At 39.1% G+C, this 24311-nt stretch overlaps 1 protein-coding gene across 1 annotated transcript in view; it reads right to left on the reverse strand.

Moving 5' to 3' along the window:
- The window catches only part of LOC122705225 (RNA polymerase-associated protein LEO1), a 32506-nt gene that overhangs the window by 4094 nt on the left and 4101 nt on the right, over nt 1–24311 (reverse strand). The window contains exons 2-11 of the mRNA XM_043920463.1: nt 19373–20134; nt 17339–17443; nt 14666–14760; nt 13527–13672; nt 12665–12749; nt 8871–8965; nt 7952–8086; nt 6628–6763; nt 5259–5445; nt 2431–2528 (exon numbers count right to left, since the gene is read on the reverse strand). Coding sequence (XP_043776398.1) covers nt 2431–2528; nt 5259–5445; nt 6628–6763; nt 7952–8086; nt 8871–8965; nt 12665–12749; nt 13527–13672; nt 14666–14760; nt 17339–17443; nt 19373–20134 — 1844 coding nt within the window. The remainder of the gene's footprint in view (nt 1–2430; nt 2529–5258; nt 5446–6627; nt 6764–7951; nt 8087–8870; nt 8966–12664; nt 12750–13526; nt 13673–14665; nt 14761–17338; nt 17444–19372; nt 20135–24311) is intronic.

The raw sequence follows: 24311 nt of genomic DNA on the forward strand, positions 1-24311 counted from the left end.
TTCACAGTTCATAGAAGGCCAAAATGATCAAAGTACATTGAAATCATGATTAACAGGAACACAACAATGTTTCCACAATATGGCAGAACAGTCCTCTGAATAACCCTCTCACTGAAAATAACAATGATGAAAAACTATAAACAAACCCAAGTGATGGCAAGAAAATAAGGTATAATCACAAGCCAAAAATTAAGCAAAACCAAGAACCCACAAAGACGAGCAGAGCACTAAATCAGGCTTTCTCCTTGAAGACAGTTACCAAACTGTAGGAACACAAGCTTTGCTTTTATGCCTTGCAGGGTGCTGAGAACAGGACACTAAGGCCAAGTGCAGCAGATTAACAACAGACCCCAAAGGACTGTATCTTTACTGTTCAGGTGAACTAGAGATAAGCCCAGGCCCCTTTCTCTGAGGCAGGGGTCAGCAAATCAGCCCGGTAAAGGGCCTGAGGCTAAATGTCTCGGGCTTTACAAGACTTATGGTTTCTGTTGCAACTAAGCAACTCTTGTCACCACAGAAGGAAAACATCCAGAGACAATACATAAATGAATAACTATGGGTAGATTCTGAAAAAAGTTTATTTGAAAAAAAACAGGTGGCAAGCTAGATTAGTCCGCGGGATGTAGTTTGCCAACCCCTGTTTCAAATGCCTGCAAGCATAATTTCCAGTCTCTAACATTTGAACTAATTAAGAGGGGATTAAGAAAAAATTTAAACATTTCTAGGAAAATTCATAACAACAAGTCAGAACCCATACTTCCAGTAAAACTAAAACGACCTGTTCCAAGAATATAATTTAAAGTAGTCCCAAGGTACCCGACAGAAGCAAATATATATCATCTTCAGAGGAATCCATCAATCTAGGCTATAAAAATGTCCACTGATCTGAGTAAATCAATCATTTAATTACAGAACACATGGAGAAATAAGTCATCATGAAACCGCTATCAGAAATAATAAGAAGTAAAACCACATATGTAAAGACTTCAGAATTATCAGATATAAAAGACCATACTAGTAGGTTTAAAATACTTAAAGACATAAAGGAGAAACTGAAAAATACGAATTAGGAGCAGGGTTTTTTTTAATGACCAATTTGAAAAACTAAACCTTTAGAGATTGAAAAACTGGAACAGTTAAAAATTGAGTAAAAGAGATCAATAATGTATTAGACAGCTAAGGAAAGAAGCAGTGAACTAGAAGAAGCTATCCAAGAATGCAAAGAGAAAAAGACATGGAAAATATGAAGGACAGCTTGAGAGTCATGGAGGATACAGTGAGAAGGAATAACATGTATCTAATCAGAGTTTCATGAAGAAAGGAAAAAGAATGGTACGAAGTAATATCTGAAGAATTAATGGCTGAGAAATTTTCAGAACCAATGAAAGATATCAATCTATAAATTCAGAAAGTCTAACAGATCCCAATCAGAGAAATTAAAAGAAATTCAAAAAAAAAAAAAAAATTCAAAGTAGGATACCACAGAACAGTTCAAGAACACCAAAAATAACAATAATCTATAAAGACTTAAATAAAATAAGTAAGTCCTAGGTATGTAATGCACAGCACAGTGACTATAGTTAACAGTACTCTATTGTACAACTCAAAGTTGCTAAGAACATGGATTGTAAAAGTTCTCATCACAAGAAAAAAATATACATAACTATTGTGGTGATGGATGTTAACTAGACTTACTGTGGTAATCACTTTGCAATATATACATATATCAATCAAATCAATATGTTGTACACCTGAAATAATATAGTTATATAAAGTTACATGTCATATATCATGTATCAAGTTACATATATCTTGAAAAAAAGACTTAAAATTTCTCAGTACCTGAACTCTCATAATTTGAAAAGGATACTGTTAAAAATATAACTTAAAATTCCTTTGAAATTTTATTATTTCAGTAACACATGGAAATTTATTTTATTGAATTACTCAATACTATTTCAAATACTAGTTCATCTACATAAAAAGAAAACAGATTTTTCTACCATAAGAATTATTTCTGTAATTTTAAAAACATACTGAAAATTTTAAAAAAAGAGCGAAAGAAAGAAGAGATACACACACTGTCTACCCACACTAAATGATTTCTATAACAGTCCTCCAGTAAAGCCTGGCTATCTCAGGGCCTGTCTTCTCCCAGGCCTCTGCATCTGCCTGGCGTGCCCATCCTGGCTGGTGTGCCCTGTGCTAGCATTCTTCCTTCAACACACCAAGAAGGGGTCTCCTTCTCTAAGCAGAGGTATCAGACGCTCATCTGGGCCACTCCCAGCCTGCTTCTGGATTTATCTCACTGAGCTTCAATGGAGTGTGTAGACATATGTCTGTGCTCCTAGGCTGTGAGCTCCTCCTCATTCCAGGCATTAACCTATGGGTACAGGGTAAACCTCTAGAATTGAATAAATTTGGTTTTACCTCATCACTGGTGAGTTTCTTCGCTTTGAGTAACCTTTGAGCCTTATCTTCTTCTGATCCCTCATCACTGTCTGATGAATAGATTCTAGCTCGTTCCTCTGAAAGCAAAGAGTAAGATTTGTGAGTGACTTTCAAAGATAATCCATTCCTGGATCTTCCTTCTGATGTATATCTTCAGTTCCTTCTATATATTGTTTACAGAGAAGCAAATAGTTAAACACTTTTAAAATTCCAGATTTCCCTGGTGGTACAGTGGATAAGAATCCACCTGCCAATGTAGGGGATACAGATCCAATCCCGGGTCCAGGAGAAATTCCACATGCCACAACTAAGCCCATGTGCCACAAGTACTGAAGCCTGCACTTCTAGAGCCCATGCTCCACAACAAGAGAAGCCACCACAATGACATCTGTGCACCACAATACAGACTAGCCCCTGCTTGCTGCAACTACAGAAAGCCTGCAAGCAATAATGAAGATCCAGCGCAGCCAAAAATAAAAACTTTTAAACTTTAAAGATAAATGTAAATTGAGACCTGTTGAAATGAAGTACTTGTCCTCTCAAATACGAGACTGATTTTAAAAAAATTTTTCTAAGGTTTGTGTGCAAGATGATTAAAGAGACAGACATCGCTATTCTTCCAAAATAGCCTGAGTCATTCTTTCATAGAAGTAACAGTTAACTCAAGCTTTGGAGATAAAACAGGAGGTGGTTTCCAAGGCCTATAAAGACCACCTATTACCAGGTAGACATTTCAAGGGAGATGGAGACGAATAAGTCTGTGCTGATGCCCCAGCTCAGGAGAAACATGGGTGAAATAAGAACAGTTGATATTAGACCAACCTCCTCACTTAATAGCCCAAAGCCCTCCCCTTCTCCCTACTCCCTGCCTACCTGACTACCGGACAGAACTTATTATTAAAACTTGCCTGTTAGGACTAATCACTGGGTAACTGAATATTATATAACTCTCTCCTAAAGACATCCTCGATTTTTTTGTGTTTTTATTTAGTTTATATGGCATGTATTTCTGCAATTAATCTTTCCTGTGGGAAATTAGCACTAACGAAAAAATAAAAGGTCTTTATACTGTAGTCCCAAAATAAATAATAGGCAGGTATGAAGGGTGTAAAAAGTCCACCAGAACAAATGCAGTTGCTGTTAAAAAAAAAAAAAAAAAGGAGAAAGGCATCTCATGGGATAGTCAGAGAAAGGAAAATTTGGGTGTTCTTAAAATTTATCATTCTAACAGAGCAAAACCATTGACATGGTGACCCAAGGTTTTGTACAGTGATTCCCAAAGCTCTATTAAAGCTCATCTGGAGAAGACTAGGTCCTCATTTTACCGATGGGGAATGTGGTATATTCAGAGATGTGGAGTCACTCCTGAAGCTGATGAGTGGCAAGTACAATGATGATAGTATTGTGTGACATTTATTTAGTACTTGTTATATGCTGGGCACTGGATACAGTATTTAATATGCAGTATGTCAATTTTCAAAACAACCTCATGGTGTAAACACTTACTAATAAGCAGCTTTTTCGTTGATAAGGTAACAGAAAAGAGGTACTGTAACTTTCCAAAAGTCATCCAACTAGAAAGTAGCAGGGCTAAGATCAGAGCAGGCAGGATCAGGGTGTCCAGCCTGGTCTTCCACCTCGGGTTCAGTTTACTTTTCAGCACGACATCTCACTTGCTGGCTGCGGGGAAACTTCTGGAGGCAGTACTGTGGCTGAGACAGATGCCTCAGAAGTCAGGCCGCCTGAGTCTCGAACTCTGTGTGTACCAGCTGCGTCTTTGCGCAAGCCACTCAGCCTCTCAAAGTCTCAGTTTCCTCAATAAGGGTGAGACAAAAATGGATCCTGAGGCATTATACTAAGTGAAATAAGTCACACAAGGAAAGACAACTACCGTATGGTCTCACTTATGTGTGGGATGTGAAAAAAACGGAAAACAAAGAACCACGCTCATAGATACAGAAGCCAGATTAGTGGCTGCCTGAGGTGTGGTGTGGAGGGTGGGGGCGAAGGGAGTCAAAAGGTACAAAATTCCAGTTATAAGATAAATAAATCCTGGCGATATAGTGTACAGCACGGTGAGTAAAGTTAATAATACTGCACTGCATATTTTAAAGTTGCTGAGAGCAGATATTAAAAGTTCCCATTACAAGAAAAGGAATTCTACAACTGTCTTTGGTGGCAGAAGTTATTAACTAACTAGACTTATTACAGCAATCATTTCACAATACATACAAATATCGAATCGTTAGACTGTAACCCTGAAACTAATGCAATTAGTTCAGTATTCAATTAATACAATTTTAAAAAAAAGAACAAGACAATAATAGTAACTGGGTCATAACATTGTTATGAGGACCAAACAGGATCCATGTTTGAGTGTCTGCCTGGAACTCAGTAGGTGCTGAATGACCGTTATAAATTACTGGTACTTATGAAAGAAAAGAATATACAATGGAGAAGTTTGAAAGAAAACACATGTATTCTCTGAAAAACTGAGCTTCCTGATTCCTAATTAGTAATTTTAAAAGTTGAGAAAAGTTCCAAGATACATAGTTGGCAGACTTTCAAACCAGAGAGCAGAAGCTCAAGAGATGCGTCTAGAAGTGACAGTACACGCAGCTTCTACTCTTCTAGGCTGACCCAAGAGAATTTCACAATGACTACCTCTTGAGACCTTGAAACGTCTCACTCATTAACACCGATTCCTAAAAAATAAAATGCCCAATGACTCGGCATTCACAGTATACTGAACGCAAAGATGAATTCCAGGACCCTGAAATGACAAAATTTCATTTCTGCTCACTCACCTCGAATGCCCCCTTTGTATCGGTTTTTAATGGCAGCCAAGCTGATGGACTCCTCGCCTTCCTCCTCCTCATCGTATCGATCAGGTTCTAGATAACTAGCACTCAGTCCCCGCTGGTGCTGTTTCTCTCTCATGCGGCGCTGCTGAGACTCCCTACGAATAGAAGCCCTCAAACGTTCTTCTTCTTTCTGTAAAGAAGCAAATTAGTGAACTTTAAAAAAGATGAACTCACTTAATGCCCACTTGAAACTTCTCTACTCTAAAGAACATGTAAATGCCTTGCCCAGGCTAACACCAGTTCCTATGCCTCACGGTGAGTTCTCTCCATTCCACATCTCTGTTACCACACACAGTCATTGTCCTGTTCAATTCTAAGGTGTGAAGACAACACGGGGTGAAGAGGCAGGAGGCTCCCTCACACCAACCGCCCCATCACGGTTGCTGGGAGCTGCAGCGTCCCCTCTGCTGCCAGGAACAGTCCAGAGGGCACGACCAGCCTGAGGAACCTCATCCATGCCCAGTGGATGCCTGAGGGAGGCAGGTTCTCTTCACTCTGAGACACACACCTGAGTTGTCAGGCTCCACCAAACTACCATGGCACCCAGATATTCCTGCTTGGGGCCCTCAACTCAGGACACTCCCGAAAGCTAACAGCAGAATGAGGGGGTGCTGGTGGAGAGGGGCCCTGAGTCCCAAAATAGACCCTTCATTCTCTTCTATCTGCCTGGCTTCCACACCTTGAGGTTCACCAGGCAGGCCCGGCTATGAGAGGTCAGGGATGTTCTGGCATTCCCTTGATTTCTTGTTTAATTGCTTTATTACTGCATACAACTCTAATTCTGTAAAAATCACTGTCAACAGAACAGGGATTAAAACTAATCTAGCGGATTCCTTGTGCATTTCCACAGAAGTTGGGGAAGTGAAGGAGGGCTTGGGCATCTCTCAACGTGGTCCTGGAGCCTGCAGGTCCTTCAGCCCCCCTTTCTTCAGTGGAAAAGGGAGGAAACTTCTGGCCTTCTTATATTCTATCTAGACTAATTCTCGAGCATTTCCACTTATTTTTGACATGGGCGCCAAATCAGCCATGGATGACTTATTTAATCATCCTTGAAATTATCTATGAAGGTTCAGATTCTTTTAGTCAACAGGTTGCTCTCAGGACTTGGTGGGAGAGAAACCAAGCCAGGGTCTGTTTTAGGACCCTGACCACATCACCCTTATTTGCCAAATGTTTAGGAAATGGAAACCAGCTCCCTGTTCATGCCAGATGGAAGGAGGAAAGGGTAGGTCAACAAGAGATGATGAACAACATTTTGGGAAACGCTTTTCTTAATTTATCAAAATTCTGGGAAAAAGCTCAGGCAACATACCTTGATCATCTCTGTGCGCTGGCACTCAGGATCACGACCAGCCATGGGTAAGATTCTAATCTTCTGTGTCTTTGAACATCTATCTGCAAGTGACAGTGTCATCTTTCTATGTGTGGCACTGTCTGTAGAGTGAGGTCTGCAGGAAATGAACAAAAATACCTCACTGTTTAGCAAATACATCTGTAAGCCAGCCATACCAACAGCAGAGGAGGCCAGTGAGCATTTCCCATTCTCAAGAAAAAAATAGGCAGAGACACAAAACAACATACTAGATGGGGATTCTAACCTTTCTTCATTCTGCAGCTTACTAAACCATTCTAACCTCCACAAGTGAAGTAAAATATGGAAAGGTTGAGTAAAAAAGGCTTGCACAGCATGATTACCCTCTAGAAGCAGTAAACTGATGGGCTCACACGGCATTCATTAAAAAATAAAACTTAAAAGAGAAAGAAAGAAAACAAAAAAAGAAAAAACAAACAAAAACCAGAAGCATTCATTGAAAACTGAGTGCCAAGCACTGTACTCTTGTGTTTTATATATTACATGACTTCACCGTCATAGCTCCTCTATGAGATAATTATTACATTTTATATACTAGGAAACTGAGGCAAGGAAAAATTGAGAAAAGTTGCACAAGGTCATGCATGTGGAAGTGAGACTTAGATACAGGTCTATTTGATTCCAAAGCCTATAATCTTGACCATTACAACTTTGAAAATGTAATTCATAACCAAGAATACTGTGCCAACTCTAAAGGTAAGCATTACCCAAGGAGGATGATCTGCTTAGAATCAAGGAAAGAAAAACATGCCTGCCTGTCCTGTCTCGACAAGGGGAATGAGCTTGCCAGCTGACCCAAGGGTGCAGGACTGCTTGAAGAGGTAATGGATGCAGGGGCCTAAAGAACAGATGACCTTGGCCTTCACACCCACCAACTCACTGCCCTTCCTCTGACTGCATGCCCACTAAGAACCTCTAACTATCAGTCTCACAGGTAAATTTTACTAGAAAGAAAGACACACTGCCCAGTTAGTACTCTTAGGCCTCCTGGCAGTTATAGTAATCACTAGAATTAATACACACGTTCTGGTTTACATACCAGTCTCCTGGATCTCTGGTTAGCACGACCTGGCTCCCTGTGAAGCAGCAACTTTCAGAGCACTTGACAAAAGAGCCTCTGAACCTTCAGAGCTGAGAACCAGATCTTGGTCTTTGGGGAACTATACTGTGAGGTTATGCCAATCAGGAGTCACGCATTTTGAACAACACCTGTATTTCACTGCTTTTACTGTTTAACAAATAGTACGTTGACAAGAGTAATTACCTGAATGTGAGTTTGGTTTTAAAGACGGCTTGTCCCTGTAGACCAGTACCTTGTCTTATAAAAAGGTGGTTGTGATCGCCCTGCAGCGGAGCCTTGTAAACATCAAATACCTCATTCCCTAAGTGCAGGGACATGCTGAAAAGAAGGAACACTTCACATGTTAGTCAGAAAGCTCTCACTCTCTCCTTTTACTTCCCTTCGAATGTGAATCAATGGCTGCTTTCTCTCCTAACACAGAATTCAGAAGCAAGGGAAGAATAAAAAGGCATGATGTGAAAAAAGACTTACATAGAAGTAAAGAATGCTGTGTGTTTATGTTTAGGAAGCAAAACATGCTGTGACATTCACTCAGCCCCTACCACCTTCCCAGTGAGGGGCAGTTTTACTAAAGTGTCAACTTCTAGGGAGGAGTACGCAATGGGCAGGGGAGCTGGTCTAATTTTCCTGACTATGGTGCTATAGCCAGAGGACGATTATATTTCCAGCCTACTTTTATTTTTTTTTTCCATTTATTTTTATTAGTTGGAGGCTAATTACTTTACAATATTGTAGTGGGTTTTGTCATACATTGACATCAATCAGCCATGGATTTACATGTATTCCCATCCCGATCCCCCCTCCCACCTCCCTCTCTACCCGATCCCTCTGGGTCTTCCCAGTGCACCAGGCCCGAGCACTTGTCTCATGCATCCAACCTGGGTCCAGCCTACTTTTAATAAGTCTCCCACCAGCTTGTACAACCCTCAACTGCTTACTTATTTCTGAGGTTTTCTATACAATGCCAGAGACTAAATAACAGAAATCCTTTAATAAGAGGTATACCCCAAATAAGGTCTTATTCCAAAACATCATCCCTCCTTATTCCAAAACATCAGCCACATTCTGTATGTTTCCACACTCTTCAGGCACCTGTGCTCACCTCCCATCGGACCACTTGACTATTCGAGCATTGCTTTCTTTAATTTCATTTCCTTCTTCATCCCGGCGTATCCTCCACCTTATGGTATTTTCTACCTGTTTTAAAAATACAAGTGCCTTAGAACACTGTCATTTTTGCGTCTTCTCTCCTCAAGAGATATATAATCACAGAATAAGCATAGACAGATAGTGACAGAAAAAAGAACATTGAAACCCTCTTGTTTTAATCACCTAGAGACATTAGATAAAATAACAACAGGAAAGAAAATATGCCTACGTGAATTTCTACTCCCAGTGCTGGAACTACAGACAGAGCTCAGTGCCAGGGCATCTGAGCAGGTGCTAAATCTGTAGTAACCTCCAGAAGTTGTAAGACACAGGAAAAGCTAGCAGGACAAGAAATAAGGTTTGAAGCCATAATGAAATAGCAATTTAGGATTGAGACTCCTATATAAAGCAGGTTCTCTCATAGAACTAAAAACCCAATAAATGTGGGACTAAAAACTCTGCCTACTGGCTTAGGAAGATAAGGAAACCCCCACATATAGGTAAGGAAAAAACAGTACCTTATGAAAATAAAAACCCCAAGTTTGAGCAGGTTTAGAGCCTAACTTTATCTTAACTTTATGGGGAAGGGGGAATACCGGACAGATTTGCAAAATTCAAAGGCTTCCTAAAATGAAAACCACTGTTATTGAAATTAAAAACTCAATGGGACCTCCAGGAAAATACAGCACACTAAATGCACATACTTTATCCATGCCACATCCTGGAAATGCACTAAAATGACAGCAAAGAACTGAAAAAGGTCACACTCACAAGGAGAAAGAGAATGTGAACGAAGATGGCATCAAAGAAAAGCCAGCACTTTGAAAACCGACAGGCTGAAGCCCAAGCATCCCCCTGCCTCTGCCCCTACCATCGACCCTAACTGCAGCCACTCCCACTCACGGCTAGATTTTCCAGATCGCCTCTGTTAACTGCCTCTACAACTGTGTCCTAATGAGTTCTTTCCAGTTTCCCCATCCTTCTTTATTCCTCACTAAATAAACAAACTATGAAGCTGACTGATTAAGAATGCAATAGATCAGTTGGTAAAGAATCCGCCTGCAATGCAGGAGGTCCCAGTTCAATTCCTGGGTTGGGAAGATCCACTGGAGAAGGGATAGGCTACCCACTCCAGTATTCTTGGGCTTCCCTTGTGGCTCAGCTGGTAAAGAATCCACCTGCAGTGCAAGAGACCTGGGTTCGATCCCTGGGTTGGGAAGATCCCCTGGAGAAGGGGAAGGCTACCCACCCCAGTATTCTGGCCTGGACTCTATAGTTCATGGGGTCACAAAGAGTCGGACACGACTGAGTGACTTTCACTTTCAATATTAAATATGATGTCATATCTGAGATTTGTTTCCAAACAGTCTGGGTAAGATGGGGTGAGGAATACAGATGAAATAAGATGTCCAACCTGACAACCACTGAAGTGAATGATGGGTACGTGAGAGTTTACTACACTGTTCTTGCTATTTCTGTTTATGTTTGAAATTTTTCTTAATAAAAGAAGCTAAACAAAATGATCTGTCATTATCCCTGCCTTCCCTCTCAAATAGAATAGGTTTGTTGCTGTTGTTCAGTTGCTAAGTTGTGTCTGACTCTTTGCAACCCCATGGACTATAGCATACCAGCCTCCTCTGTTCATGGGGTTCTCTAGGCAAGAATACTAGAGTGGGTTGCCATGCCCTTCTCCAGGGGAATCTTCCCAAACCAGGGATAGAACCCATGTCTCCTGCACTAGCAGGTAGACTCTTTACCACTGAGCCACCAGAGAAGCCCTATAAAACAGGTCGAGTGAGTGAGTGAAAGTGGTTCAGTCGTGTCTGACTCTTTGCGACCCCATGGACTATACAGTCCATGGAATTCTCCAGGCCAGAATACTGGAGTGGATAGCCATTCCCTTCTCCAGGGGAGCTTCCCAACCTAGGGATCAAACAGAGGTCTCCCATATTGCAGGCAGGCTCTTTACCAGCTGAGCCACAAGGGAAGCATAAAACAGGTTAGCCACATAGAAATATGAAAACACATGGGCCATTATTAACTGGGAAGCCACTTTGAAAAACGCTTCCTATTGTATAAGGTGATTCAAATAATAATGATGCTGTGATAGAATACTCTGCTAGGTCTTACCCTATTGGGATGAAAGACACATTAAAGTACTTCTAAAGACACAGAACCTCAGAGAGGTACATAAAATGTACCTGGTTCTTTGTTCATTAAAGAATTAATCATACCACCAACTGACTCTTTAAGAATGGTAGGCCTTGTCTCAAGAGCATCATTCAAAAATCAAGGATCCAAGGTTATTTTCCATCACCCATCAAGGTTTTAAAAAACAATAGTCTGCTATACACTGACATTTTGTAGTCTACACACTAAGGTTTCAGAGTAAAACATTTATTTTCAGACATTAATGCTGATAATAGAGTCTGGTATTACGTGACCTTAAAACATAGATACATTGACACTTGTCAATGTATCATGATAGAACATAAGGGGAAAATGTAAAAATCAGTAAAAAGTAAATAAGGAACTATCACATTAATTTATATAAATGATGAGAAATAAAAGCAACAGAGTAACTACAGAGGTGCTAAAACAGTCACGAAAAATTAACAGTGCTAACCTTAAAACAATAGATATACACATGTTCCAAGGGAAACATTAAGAGATAACCTAACATGGAGACAGAGGAGGGGAAGTAAGAAAAAGAGCAAAAAAAAAAAAAAAAGCCTAAGGACTATATATTAATGGTGTGACCTTGACCAAGTTAATGGTGCCTATTTATCTCCATTTTCTCATCTGATTTACATTTCCATTAAGTGGGAGGAATAATGAAATTTCACTGAAAAGCTTTGGAAGCTCATGCCTCTTAGAGAAACCATTTTATATCAAGGTTCTTTAGGTACTTATGGATCCATTAAACTTGAAAAGATGGAATTATTCTAAAAGTTCAGCCCCTGAATTCTAAGAAGGCCGACTCTCACTTCTTAATATTTTAATACCATGTACAATATCTACTGGAAAAAAAAGAAAGTATTTACAGGAAATCTTCAGACTTAAGAATTTAAAATGCATAGCACCAGTTTCGGTATCATGAATTCAACAGTTTCTTGATACTGTGCTACAACTCAGCTCTAAACCATCTACTTAAACCTACATCCTCCTTGATTAAAGGAAGATTAGAGGCCCTCCTTGAACAGAGTAACCAGACAGTACAAGGTCTCAAAGAGAAGCATTAACAGGAATTTAGCACAATAAAAATCTCTCCTAATAGTGAACAAGAACAATTAGAAAAATACAAAGACAGCCATGTGGTGAAGTGTTAGGTACCAGTAATAAATTCTTCTTTTGTATATGATTTGTTCATCCATAGATCAAAGAGCCTGAAGATAATTTCCCCTTGCAGGAAGTTGCTAGAACTTAACCCACAACAAATATGGAGGGAGCTGTTTTAAACACAAACCACAGTACAACTTATTCTGAAGAAAGTAGCTAATAATTTTTTTAAAGCACCAAAAGATGTAATATAGCAAAAAAAAGAAAAGTGATAAAAAAGTGACGCCTTTACAGAGAAAAATCTATGCTATTTTCTTTCTAAAATATATTCCGAAAAGGTAGACAATTCATTTTTTGATGACATAGGAAACAGAGAAGATCATTTTCAAAAACTTAAGTCTCAAGTTAGTATCCCCAGGTTTTACTTTATAAAAGAAAAAAAGAAAGGGGTAAAGCACAGAATGGTACCTTTAATTTTAACCTGGTTCGACCTTCTTCATCCAGCATTTCTTCATCTTCAAATTCATCTTCATAATACTGAGGATCAAATGGTCTACAAATTGTTTTTAAAATAAACTATTAATCATATTTTGTAAGAAATATTCCTGCTATATAAAGCAACTTTAAAAAATCATAGTAACTAAAAATCGTAATAGTCAAATATCTTCATGTTCAACTATAAGGATGTATTCAAATTACTGCACCTTCTTGAAATTTGGTATTAATACATATTGCTTGAAAAAACAATACATATTGCTTGAAATAAAGAGCAAGCAAGGCTAAATATTCATCTTAATTCTTATTTAAGTCTCTGAACAAGTAGGCCATGTATACCCTAGCTTTCCACATTTTGCTTAGGAAAAAATTTTTAAATAGCACAAAGAGCTTGCATGTCACTTAGTGAATAATATCCATCAATGCTGTTTAACAGTCCAAACCATTAGTTTTTCTAGATCCACAATGGCTGCTATAGAGGACATCTGCAGTTTTTCTAGCAAACTTCACTACTCTCAATTTCAGTTTTTTCAGGGCTTCATTAGTCAGAAACACCCAAGACTAGTGATATCTGTTAATTCATAAGAAAGTAACAGACTGCTAAAAACAATTACAAGCATTATAAATCTCCTTTACCAATAGTCCATACTTTTTCTATCACAGGATATATTCGGTTTTTACTTTTTCAGAGATACATAACGAGTTTTCCGTTTTGTGACTAGTCAATTCATACAAAGTAAGAAAAATATCAACATTCTACATATTCCTATCCAACATTAAAAAACTATCAACTAAAAAAAAAAAAAAAAAAAAAACTATCAACTGATCCCCTTACCTGGGTTCTACGCTGAGAAAGTTGGGCAGCTTAACAAAATATAAGTCATTTCCTAAATCAGTGTTTACTTTGGGTATTTCTACTTCTATTCTGGTCTCAGGAATTGGCTCCTCCTCCTGTTGATCTTGAGGCAATCCATTTTCATCCTAGTAAAAGAGTCACAGAATTTTAGAGCTTGATGGGACTTTAGAGATGGTCCAGCTCCATTTCCACGTTTAGGCAGATAAGAAGTAAAATGAGACATGACTTCAGGGTTATTATCCATCCCTACCAACCCACCCCCCAAAACCCTCACGGATAAACAAGATTGGTTTAGAAGCATCAGAGTAAGAAAACATCTCTTTTATGATAAATCTATCTTCCACATACTCACCAACAGAAATGTGAAATTAACGGACACTTGAATATGAAATCACTTTATCAATTAAAATTAGAGAAAATTATCAACAAAACACACTTGCTGACGTGAACAAGAAAAACATTCAAATAAATGTTATTCAATTCACAGGTCCATGCAGTCTACTCTCTTAAGGTGTGGGCCCACCTCACACCGGGCAGTTCTTTCTATCTTCTTTCCCCCAGTGACAACATCTTGCAAAAACTACAGTACAATATTACAACCAGGAGACTGACCTGACCCAGGCGGATAAAGGACATTCCCATCACCACAAGGATTCACGCTGCCCTTTTACGGCCAGCATCCACTTCCCTCTTGCCCTCACCCTGCTGCTGTAATCTCCATTAATCTTGTCTCCATTTCTATAATTCTGTCATTTTAAGAATGGTTAGAGGAGTGGATTTATACAGTCTTAACCTTTTGGGACTGGCTGTTTCTCACTCAGCATAATTCCCTGGAACTTCATCCAAGTTGCTGCATATATCAGTAAATTTCATATATCAGTAAACTTCATCCAAGTTGCTGCATATATAAATCCTTTTCATTGCTGAGTAGTATTCCACGGAATGACATTTCAAGACAGTTTTTTCTAATCCTCTTATAAGCAGAAGTTCTCTACATAAATGAGGAAGTCACACGTTCACTGTATTTCCATACTGCAATTCAGTTACTGACTTCCTCTTCCTGGCATAAAAGAGACACTTAGTTCTCTCTTCCAGTTCTCATTGGTAATTTTACTTACAACAGGCTGTCCTGGAGTGGGTGGTTTATCTTCCCCATCACTCCCTGAAGATATATCATCTGCACCTCCGAAGAGATCCATGGTTCCACTATTATCTTCAATGCAAGAGAAAAAAGGCACAGTATTTAATACCTGTAACAATGATTCTTCAAAGCTATCACTTCAACATATTCCTAAAGTTTCTAGACCCGGCACCTGAAAACCACCAAAACACAACTCTGAGCCTCTCACTCACAGATCTAACTAGAGTGTCTGTGCAAAGGGAAGAAGGCAAAGCCAGTGAAGGGCAAAGTGCACAGGAGGCACTCCTCTCCTCCTTTACTTACTGCATCCTTGTTTTTCCACTTTCCTTTATTCCTCAGGAGCCCAAATATCCTCCTACAGTCCAGATACTCAAATTTGGGGCTTAAGCATACCACACAGGCCTATTCTCCACGTCATCCTTCCAAATTTTAAAATTACAGGTCATGTCTACCCAGGCTCCCCTCCTCTCAGGAAGAACTTCACCCAGGTACAGGCAAAACAACATCATCAACAATAATCTGTAACAAACCAAAGTGGGGTAGTAAAGGAGATGCCAGGAAGATAGGAGGGTGGTCAAAAGGCAGACTGCTTGAAAGTGAGATTATAGAAGAGTTACAATTTTGGTAATGACATGGTCTAGGGTAAAATCATAAGAGTGAGTCACTAAGACGAGGTAAAGGACAGATCATTGAAAAAGAGAAGGAAACCTATTAAAATGGCCAAAATTCAGAACCCTGACAACATCAAATGCTGGCAAAAATGTGCAGTAACAGGAACTCTCATTCACTGATTCAGGTAGGAATGCAAAATGGCACACCCACTTTGGAAGACAGTCTGGCAGTTTCTTACCAAACTAAACATATTCTTAGCAGATGCCCCAGAAATTGCTGCTCCTTGGTATTTACCCAAAGGATCTACACACTTATATCCACACAAAAACCTGCACACAAATGTCTACAGCAGCTTTACTCATAATTGCTGAAATTTAGAAGCAACCAAGATGTCTTTCAGTTCGTAAATGGTTAAACTGATACATCCAGACCATGGAATACAGGAATACCTTGGAGATAACTCAGGTTTGGTTCCAGACTATGCTTATATGCTCACCTGATTATTTTCTTCTTAGGTTTTATCACCATCTAACATGCTATATGTTTCATTTACTTACTGTGTTATCATTAGTCTCTCTACCCTACCCTGACCCCAACAGAATGCGGGTTCTACAGGGAGATGTGTTTGATTACTGCCACATTCCAAGTGCACAAAATAGTACTAGTACAAAGCAGATTCTCAATAAATGCGAACAAAGTAATTAATAGATGTGATTCTCACAACAACACTATAAGGGGATTAGCATCATCTCACTCTTACAAATCAGAAAGTGAAATTTCGTTAAGTAATTAATTTGACCAAAATCATACAGTTGGAAAGTAGAACCACTAAGATTCTAACTTGAGTTATCTGATTCCAAAGTCCATGTACATAACTAGGAGTTATAGACCCAAAGATCTTTAAGTAAATCCCAGAGCTTATTATTCTGTCCAGCTGTCTCCTTTTCTCTCTAGCTGACCTGCTAAATGTTTGCTTTAGTTATACTGTTACTTGTGATAATTTATATAAGCTATTTATTTTTTTATATAAGCTATTTAACATTAATGCCTAATTATCATATAGCACAATAATGGCTGTGCAAATTATCAAAATTATGTTTACTGTAACTTTTATACTAACATCTTTATTGTATAGTAATTTGCCATTTGAAATGCAGTCACACACAGATATAAACAGGTAGATCTTGACTGTGTGTGTCTTAGTCACTCAGTCGTGTCTGACTCTTTGTGACCCAGGACTGTAGCCCTCCAGGCTTCTCTGTCCATGGAATTCTCCAAGCAAGAATACTGGAGTGGATTGCCATTCCCTTCTCCAGAGGAACTTCCCAATCCAGGGATCGAACCCTGGTCTCCTGCATCACAGGCAGATTCTTTACCATTTGAGCTTCAGGGAACCCCCTCAAAGTCACTCAGTCATGTCTGACTCTTTGCAACGCCATGGACTGTAGCCACCAGGCTCTTTTGTCCATGGAATTCTCCAGGCTATTTTACTGGAGTGGGTAGCCATTCCCTTCTCCAAGGGATCTTCCCACCTCAGGGATCAAACCCAGGTCTCCCGCAATGCAGGCAGATTCTTTACCAGCTGAGCTACCAGGGAAGTCCAGGTAGATCTTGTTGCCTTACAAAAAACCTACCTTACCTATCACTGGGTTTTTATGAACTCTTCACCTAAAATAGCTTGAAGAATCAGCTTCTTCATCTACTATTAACCTATTAAGAACCTAAGAACAAGCTAACAAGCTGTCCGAGAACTGTCACTATTCAACCCGAAGAACAGAAAATGCCACCTCCTTCTCAACAGAGCCTCGGGCCCCTAACAGCAGACTCACTCAGACTACAAATGAAGCAGGTTCTTCAACTCCTTAAGTGTGAGCAGTTTCTCTTATCTGTACAACTTCCCTGGGTACACTAAATGTATGCACACTCTTTTCTGTGAGTCCTGCAGTCTGGGGTAAATGCCCAGGGTTGGGAATGTACTATAGTTAAATGCAGAGAGAGGAATGGAAATAAAGATATATAAAAGAAGTAAGTAGAGTACCTTTTGGTACCTCAGTGTCACTCTCAGCTTCTGAATCGGATGCAATTGCGTTCTTGCGTTTCATTCGTAAAACTTCGTCCTCACTATCACTGCCTCTTGCAGATTCTGTAAGAGTGCAATCAGAAGTTCTGTATAATCGCAGTCATACCATCACTTTGATTTTGTGTGTTTGAAAAGCAACACTGGAGAGAAACAAACTATGGACCACCCACACAATGGAAAACTACTCAGTAATAACTAAGAATGAACTACTGACACAAGTAATAATTTGGATGACTCTCAAATGCATTACAGTAAGTGAAAGAAAAAAGGCGCCACTACTGTCTGATTTCATTTATAATACGACATTCTCAAAAAGACAAAACTACAGTGACAGAAGAGCAGGAGCTGTTAGGGGTCCCAGGTGGGGCAGTGTATGACTACAAAAGGGACAGTATGAGGGCGTTTTTTAGGGCTGACAGAACCATTCTGTATCATGACTGTGGTGATGGTTACAAAAATCTATACATGCATTAATGTTAAGAGGACTCCACATACACACACAAAAATCAACTTACTATGGTTAATTTTGAAATAAAATTTAAAAAAGGAACATTGGTTTTTGTAAGCAGAAAAACTTGGGAGAATGAGAAAAGCAGTTCTGAAACTTTAAATTTATATATCATTCAATACAGAAGACAAAAGAGAAGTAAATATACCGTAATGGAAGACACAAATATATTATTTCTGGATGGTACAACTGTTCACGTAATTTTAAACTTCAAAACCCAACCACTGTAGAACTAGTTAAGCAGGATGACCAGTGACAAGACTCCTACTCTTAGTTTTATGTTAGTCTGCTAGTATTTGGGAAGTAGTGCATAAGCCTTAATGATTCTGGGTATTCCCAGTACAAATAACTCTACCCAGAATTAGTTATTGAATAATTACTGCAGTCCTATAGTCTATATAGACCTATATCCATCTCTGGAAACTGTTTGACCTCCTCTCCTAAATAATGTTAAAATGTGGTCTTGAAAGCTATCCTGAGGTATGTATTCCAGGGGAAAAGACCTCCCACTCCCCATACTGCAGCTCTCTAAGAAGACAGAATCAATATATAATTATAATCAATTACTTATAAAAATGAAGCAACCCAGATATTACTACAGGAAGACTTCCAACTTAATCAAAGTGACTTTTATATAACACAAAGAAATCAGATGGTTAACTGTTTTAATATTCTATATGAAGAATGTGCTAACTTCAAGAAAACAGTGTAAGTAGTTATTATGAAAAGGGATCCAGAAGCCAAAGTTCTGCTCTATGTTTTCCTGCTGTCTTCAGGAAATAAATGTTCTGATCCAAGCACATCTCCCCAGGATGAGGCTGCATGTGTCAGGCTATCATAACTCACTGAGATCATCCAACCTGTGTTGTCATTTTCTGGATATTATGCTCCTCAGACAACCTCCTGACTGTTACAGTTTGGTATCCAATGCAGATTTCCCCTCAAAGGATACAAGGATAGAAAAATAACTGATGCTCTTGAAACAATTTTGCAATTCAATTTTTATAACTTCCTGTGGTTAGTCTGAATAAACTCCTTGGAGCCTGATTACCTCTGGAGGATGAAATTTTGGATCTCTAATAAACTGAACTGGAAACTGGGCATTTCAATGGCACGGGGGTTTCCCCCCCCAGGCACATCTATTCTCATCTGGGGCATGCTCTTCCGGTTACCCACAGAAACGGAACTGACTCTGTTCGGTATCTAGCTACTATAGCACTATACACTTTGCTCTAAGACTTCCCTCTTTAAATTTATTTCTTCCTGATCTATCATCAATAAAATGGAAGGGGGAAAGACAGAAATAATACACGAATTAGGAAAATGTTTACAAGTAAAATGTATAGAGTTAGAAAAGGTTGAAACAGAGGAACAGAAGAGAAAAACCAGAGTACTAAAGTAATGGGACTGTAAAAAGAATCAATGAGCCACCACTGTACCTCAATGCTTCTACTAAACCACTTTGGTTCTCATAAGTGTATTACCTGATTTATGGTCCTGTTCCTCTTCATCATCTGAATGCCTGTGTTCTTCATCCGAGGGCTGTGGCCTTTCATCATCAGAATTTTGCATTTTCTCTTCATCAGATATCTGTGGCCGCTCTTCATCATCTGAGTTCTGTTTCTCATCATCATTATCAGAAGCTGCTGGCCGTTCATCATCAGAATTAGCCTTCTCCTCCTCAGACAGCTGTTGTCGCTCATCCTCTGAAAGCTGGGGCCTCTCCTCATCATCTGTGTTCTGCATTTTTTCATCATCATCAGAATTCTGCAGTTTATCTTCATCAGACCCTTGTGCCCTCTCCTCATCATCAGAATTTTGTATCTTTTCATCATCTGACTGATCGCTTTTATCTTCCCTGCCCCATTTTTCATCATCTGAGTGTGCTTTTTCAGAACCTTCTGCTTCCGAGTGATGACTCCCTCCATCTGATCTATGACCCTCATCCTCATCATCATTGTCATTTCGGGTTTCTGATCCACTGTGTTGATCTACATCTGAGGGATCGTTGTCTTCATGGTCAGAATGCTCAGAAGCTTCTGATCTATTGTCTGATCCTTCAGAGTGATTATCACTCCCACTATGATGAGAGGCTCCCTCATCCTCACTGTCATCTCCAAACAGTTCCTTATTACTTGGTTTTCCTGCATCATCTCTTTCATCTTGATCGCTTTCACTTCCAGAGGCATTACTGCCAGAAGCAACATTCTCTTGATCAGAATCCGAGCCCGATCCAGAGTCAGAATCTATGGGATCATATAAACACAGGGTGAGGTAAGCAAAAAAAAGCAGAATAAGGAACACTAAAAGTCCATCCAACATAAAAGCAAGGAAAAAACTTCTTAAAAGCTGTTAGAATCTATCTTCTCAGACTCTGGAAACTAAAAGTTGCAACAACTAGGGGAATGTTTAATGAGACCAAAAAAAAAAAAAAGCCGAATCTCAGTAAAAAAACAGAATTTTGGGAACTTCTAACATACTCTGGTCCCTACCCCACCACCCACTGCTCCCAACCCACCCCGTGGTCAACAGTGCCTTGAAGATAATACCCTGAATTTCTGGCACATGTGCCACTAACGGAGGGAGCAAACGGCACCTCATTTGCAAAGAATCATGGTTGTTAGTTCTGATCTGTCTGGTGGATCACTGAAGGGACTGGCTCAAAGGACTTGACTTTATCTCACCTAACTTGGAACTACTCAAAACATTTACAGGTAGATGTATTAGTTGTGTCTGCTTTAGACAATGAATAACAGGGCAAACAACAGACTAACTAAAAAGCTTGGTTGAAAAGGCTGAGGAATGACGTAATATGAGGAGTAAGGACTTTAAAAGTATGATAAAACTTCTAGAGGAAAACACAGGCAGCACACTCTCGCACATAAATCACAGCAAGATCTCTTTCAATCTATCTCCCAGAATAATGGAAATAAAAACAAAAATAAACAATGGGACCTATTTAAACTCAAAAGCTTTTGTACAGCAAAGGAAACAATAAGCAAAATGAAAAGACAACCCATAGATTGGGAGAAAACATTTACAAATGATATGACCAATAAGGGATTAGTCTCCAAAATTTATAAACAGCTTATGACACTTAACAGCATCAAAACAAATAACCCACTCGTAAAATGGACAGAAGACCCAAATAGACGTTTCTCCAAAGAGGACATACAGATGGCCAGCAAGCACATGAAAAGATGTGCAACATCGCTAATTATTAGAGAAATGCAAATCAAAACTACGATGAGATATCACCTCACACAGGTCAGAATGGTTATCATCAAAAAATCCGCAAACAACAAATGCTAGAGAGGGTGTGGAGAGAAGGGAAGCCTCCAACACTGTTGGTGGGAATGTAAATTGGTACAGCCACTATGGAGAACAGTATGGAGGTTCCTTATAAAACTAAAAATAGAGCTACCATATGACCCTGCAACCCCACTCCTGGGCATATGATACATGCACCCCAGTGCTCATTGCAGCACTGTTTACAATAGTCAAGACAAGGAAGCAACCTAAATGTCCATCAACAGAGGACTGGATTAAGACGTGGTACATATATACAACGGAATATTACTCGGCCATTAAAAAATAATGAAATAAGGCCATTTGCAGCAATATGGATGGACCTAGAGAGTGTCATACTGAGTGAAACAAGTCAGACAGAGAACATGGTATAACATTCCTTATGTGTAGAATCTAAAAAGGAATGATACAAATGCGCTTGCTCACAAAACAGAAAGAGACTCATAGACTTTTCTAAGTCTTATAGTTGCGGGGGGAAGAGATAGTTGGGGACTTTGGGAAGATCATGTACACGCTGCAATATTCAAAATGGATAACCAACAAAGACCTATTGTATAGCACATGGAACTCTGCTGAACTTTATTTGGCAGCCTGGATGAGAAAGGGGTTTGGGGGAGAATGGATACATGTATATGTATGGCTGAGTCCCTTCACTGTTCTCCTGAAACAAACACAACATTGTTAATGGGCTATATCCTAATACAAAATCAAACATTTGTTGTAGAGAAAAAAAAACCTCCCACAATAAATGAACCAACCAAACAAACAAAACCCTCCCATATATTCTTAGCAATCTGGAAAGCCATGCACTTCCCCAAGGCTGTGCACATGCTCAAGAAAGAACCAAGAGGGCCCTAAGACCTCACTTCTGGTTGACCTTCAGGCTCCATGAAAGCAAGAAATGAAAGCAAAGACAGGATGAAAACTACTTGGTGGAGTGTTGAAAGCACACCTTAACACACACAGAGAGACAACCTGTGAAGTCTGGAAGTTTTCCTGCAATTGCTGTTGTTTCTTTTTCTGCATATAAGGAAACCTCTGTCCAATCACTAGCTGACCACTAAACTAACGGAGCAGAAACTTTAGTGGTCACATACAACAAAAATTGCAGACTTTACAAAATTATTTCAAAAGAGTTAACAATAATTACAACAACAAATAGCAACAATAAATGCTGGGGGTGGGGGTGGGGAAGGGAGTGTGCTGTCCTGAGTTACTGCAGTATAATGTCAAAATGTCCAATTATCAACAAAAACTCATAATGCCTGCAAAGAAACAATAGAAACAATGAAGTATGGCCCATACATGTGAAAGAAAGGTTATAATCTGTCCCTAAAGAAGCCCAGACAATGAAAATGATATCTTATCAAATACAGAATATCAATAAAAAGACAGATATTATTTTTCAAGAAACTGAACAGAAAATCTGGAGTTGAAAAGTATAATAACTGAAATGAAAAATTCATTAAAGAGATAAACAGCAGATATGAGTGAGAAGAAGAAAGAATCAAGAAACTTTTAAGATACATAATTGAGATTATCCAGTCTGGTGAACAAAACAAGAAAAGAATGCAGAAAATGAAGAGTCTAAAATACTTGTAAGAAAACAGCAAGTATACCAGTCTATGCATAATGTGGGTTCCAGAAGAAGAGGAAAAAGAAAAAGGGACAGAAAATACATTTGAAGACCTAACAGCCAAAAACTTCCCAAATCTGATGAAAGACATGAGCATACACATCGAAGCTGTTTAACAAATACCAAGAAGGATAAAGTTAAAGAGACAGCACCCAAGAGCATCGTTATCAAACTGCTTAAGACAAAGAAAAATCCTAAAAGCAGCAAAAAAGAAACAACTCATCCCATACAAAGAGATCATTGATAAGGATAACAGCTGATTTCTCATCAGAAACCATAAAAACCAGGAGACAATGGGATGAAATATTCAAAGTGGTGAAACAGTCAATCAAGAACTCTATATTCAGCCAAACTATTCTTCAAAAATGAAGGAATTATAAACAACAAAAGATAAAGTGGACTTCCTCAAAATGAAAAACTTTTGTGCAAGAAAGAATATTATCAAGGAAGTAAAAAAACAACCTAGCAAATGGGAGAAAATATCTGCAAACCATATATCTGACACATATGTAATGGAAAAAGTGACAGACTTTATTTTCTTAGGCTCCAAAATCACTACAGATGGTGACTGCAGCCATGGACTGAAAAGACACTTGTTCCTTGGAAGAAAAGCTATGACAAATCTAGACAGCTTATTAAAAAGCAGAGACAATACTTTGCTGACAAAGGTCCATCTAGTCAAAGCTATGATTTTTCCAGTAGTCATGTACGGATGTGAAAACTGAACCATAAGAAAGCTGAGCACTGAAGAACTGATGCTTTTGAACTGTGGTGTTGGAAAAGCCTCGAGAGTCCCTTGGACTGCAAGATCAAACCAGTCCATCCTAAAGGAAATCAATCCTGAATCTTCATTGGAAGGACTGATGCTGAAGCTGAAGCTCCAATACTTTGGCCACCTGATAAGCAGAGCTGAATCATTAGAAAAGACCCTAAGGCTGGAAAAGACAGAAGACAGAAGAAGGGGACGACAGAGGATGAAATGGTTGGATGGCATCACTGACTCGATGGACATGAGTTTGAGCAAGCTCCGGGAGATGGTGAAGGACAGGGAAACCTGGCGTGCTGCAGTCCATGGGATCGCAAAGAGTGAGACATGACTGAATGACTGAACAACAACAATCTGGAATATATAAAGAATGTTTACAACAACAACAACAAACAAACAAACAACCCATTTTAAAAATGGACACTGGACTTGAATATACATTTCTCCACAGTTACACAAACATGAAACAAGCACATGAAAAGATGCTCAACATCACGGGCCATTAGGAAATGCAAATCAAAACCACAATGAAACATCACTTGACACCAACAGTGATGGCTATATTTTAAAAAGGGGTAAAAAAAAGGTAAAATAGGTATTGGCAAAGATGTGAAGAAATAGAACCCTCAAACATTGCTGGTGCTAATGTAAAATGGTTACAAAAATGGTTTGCTGGTCCAAAAATGGTTTGGTTGCTCGTCAAAAAGTAAAA

Source organism: Cervus elaphus, chromosome 12 (genome assembly GCF_910594005.1).
Source record: "Cervus elaphus chromosome 12, mCerEla1.1, whole genome shotgun sequence".
In the NCBI taxonomy this organism is placed as follows: Eukaryota; Metazoa; Chordata; class Mammalia; order Artiodactyla; family Cervidae; genus Cervus; species Cervus elaphus.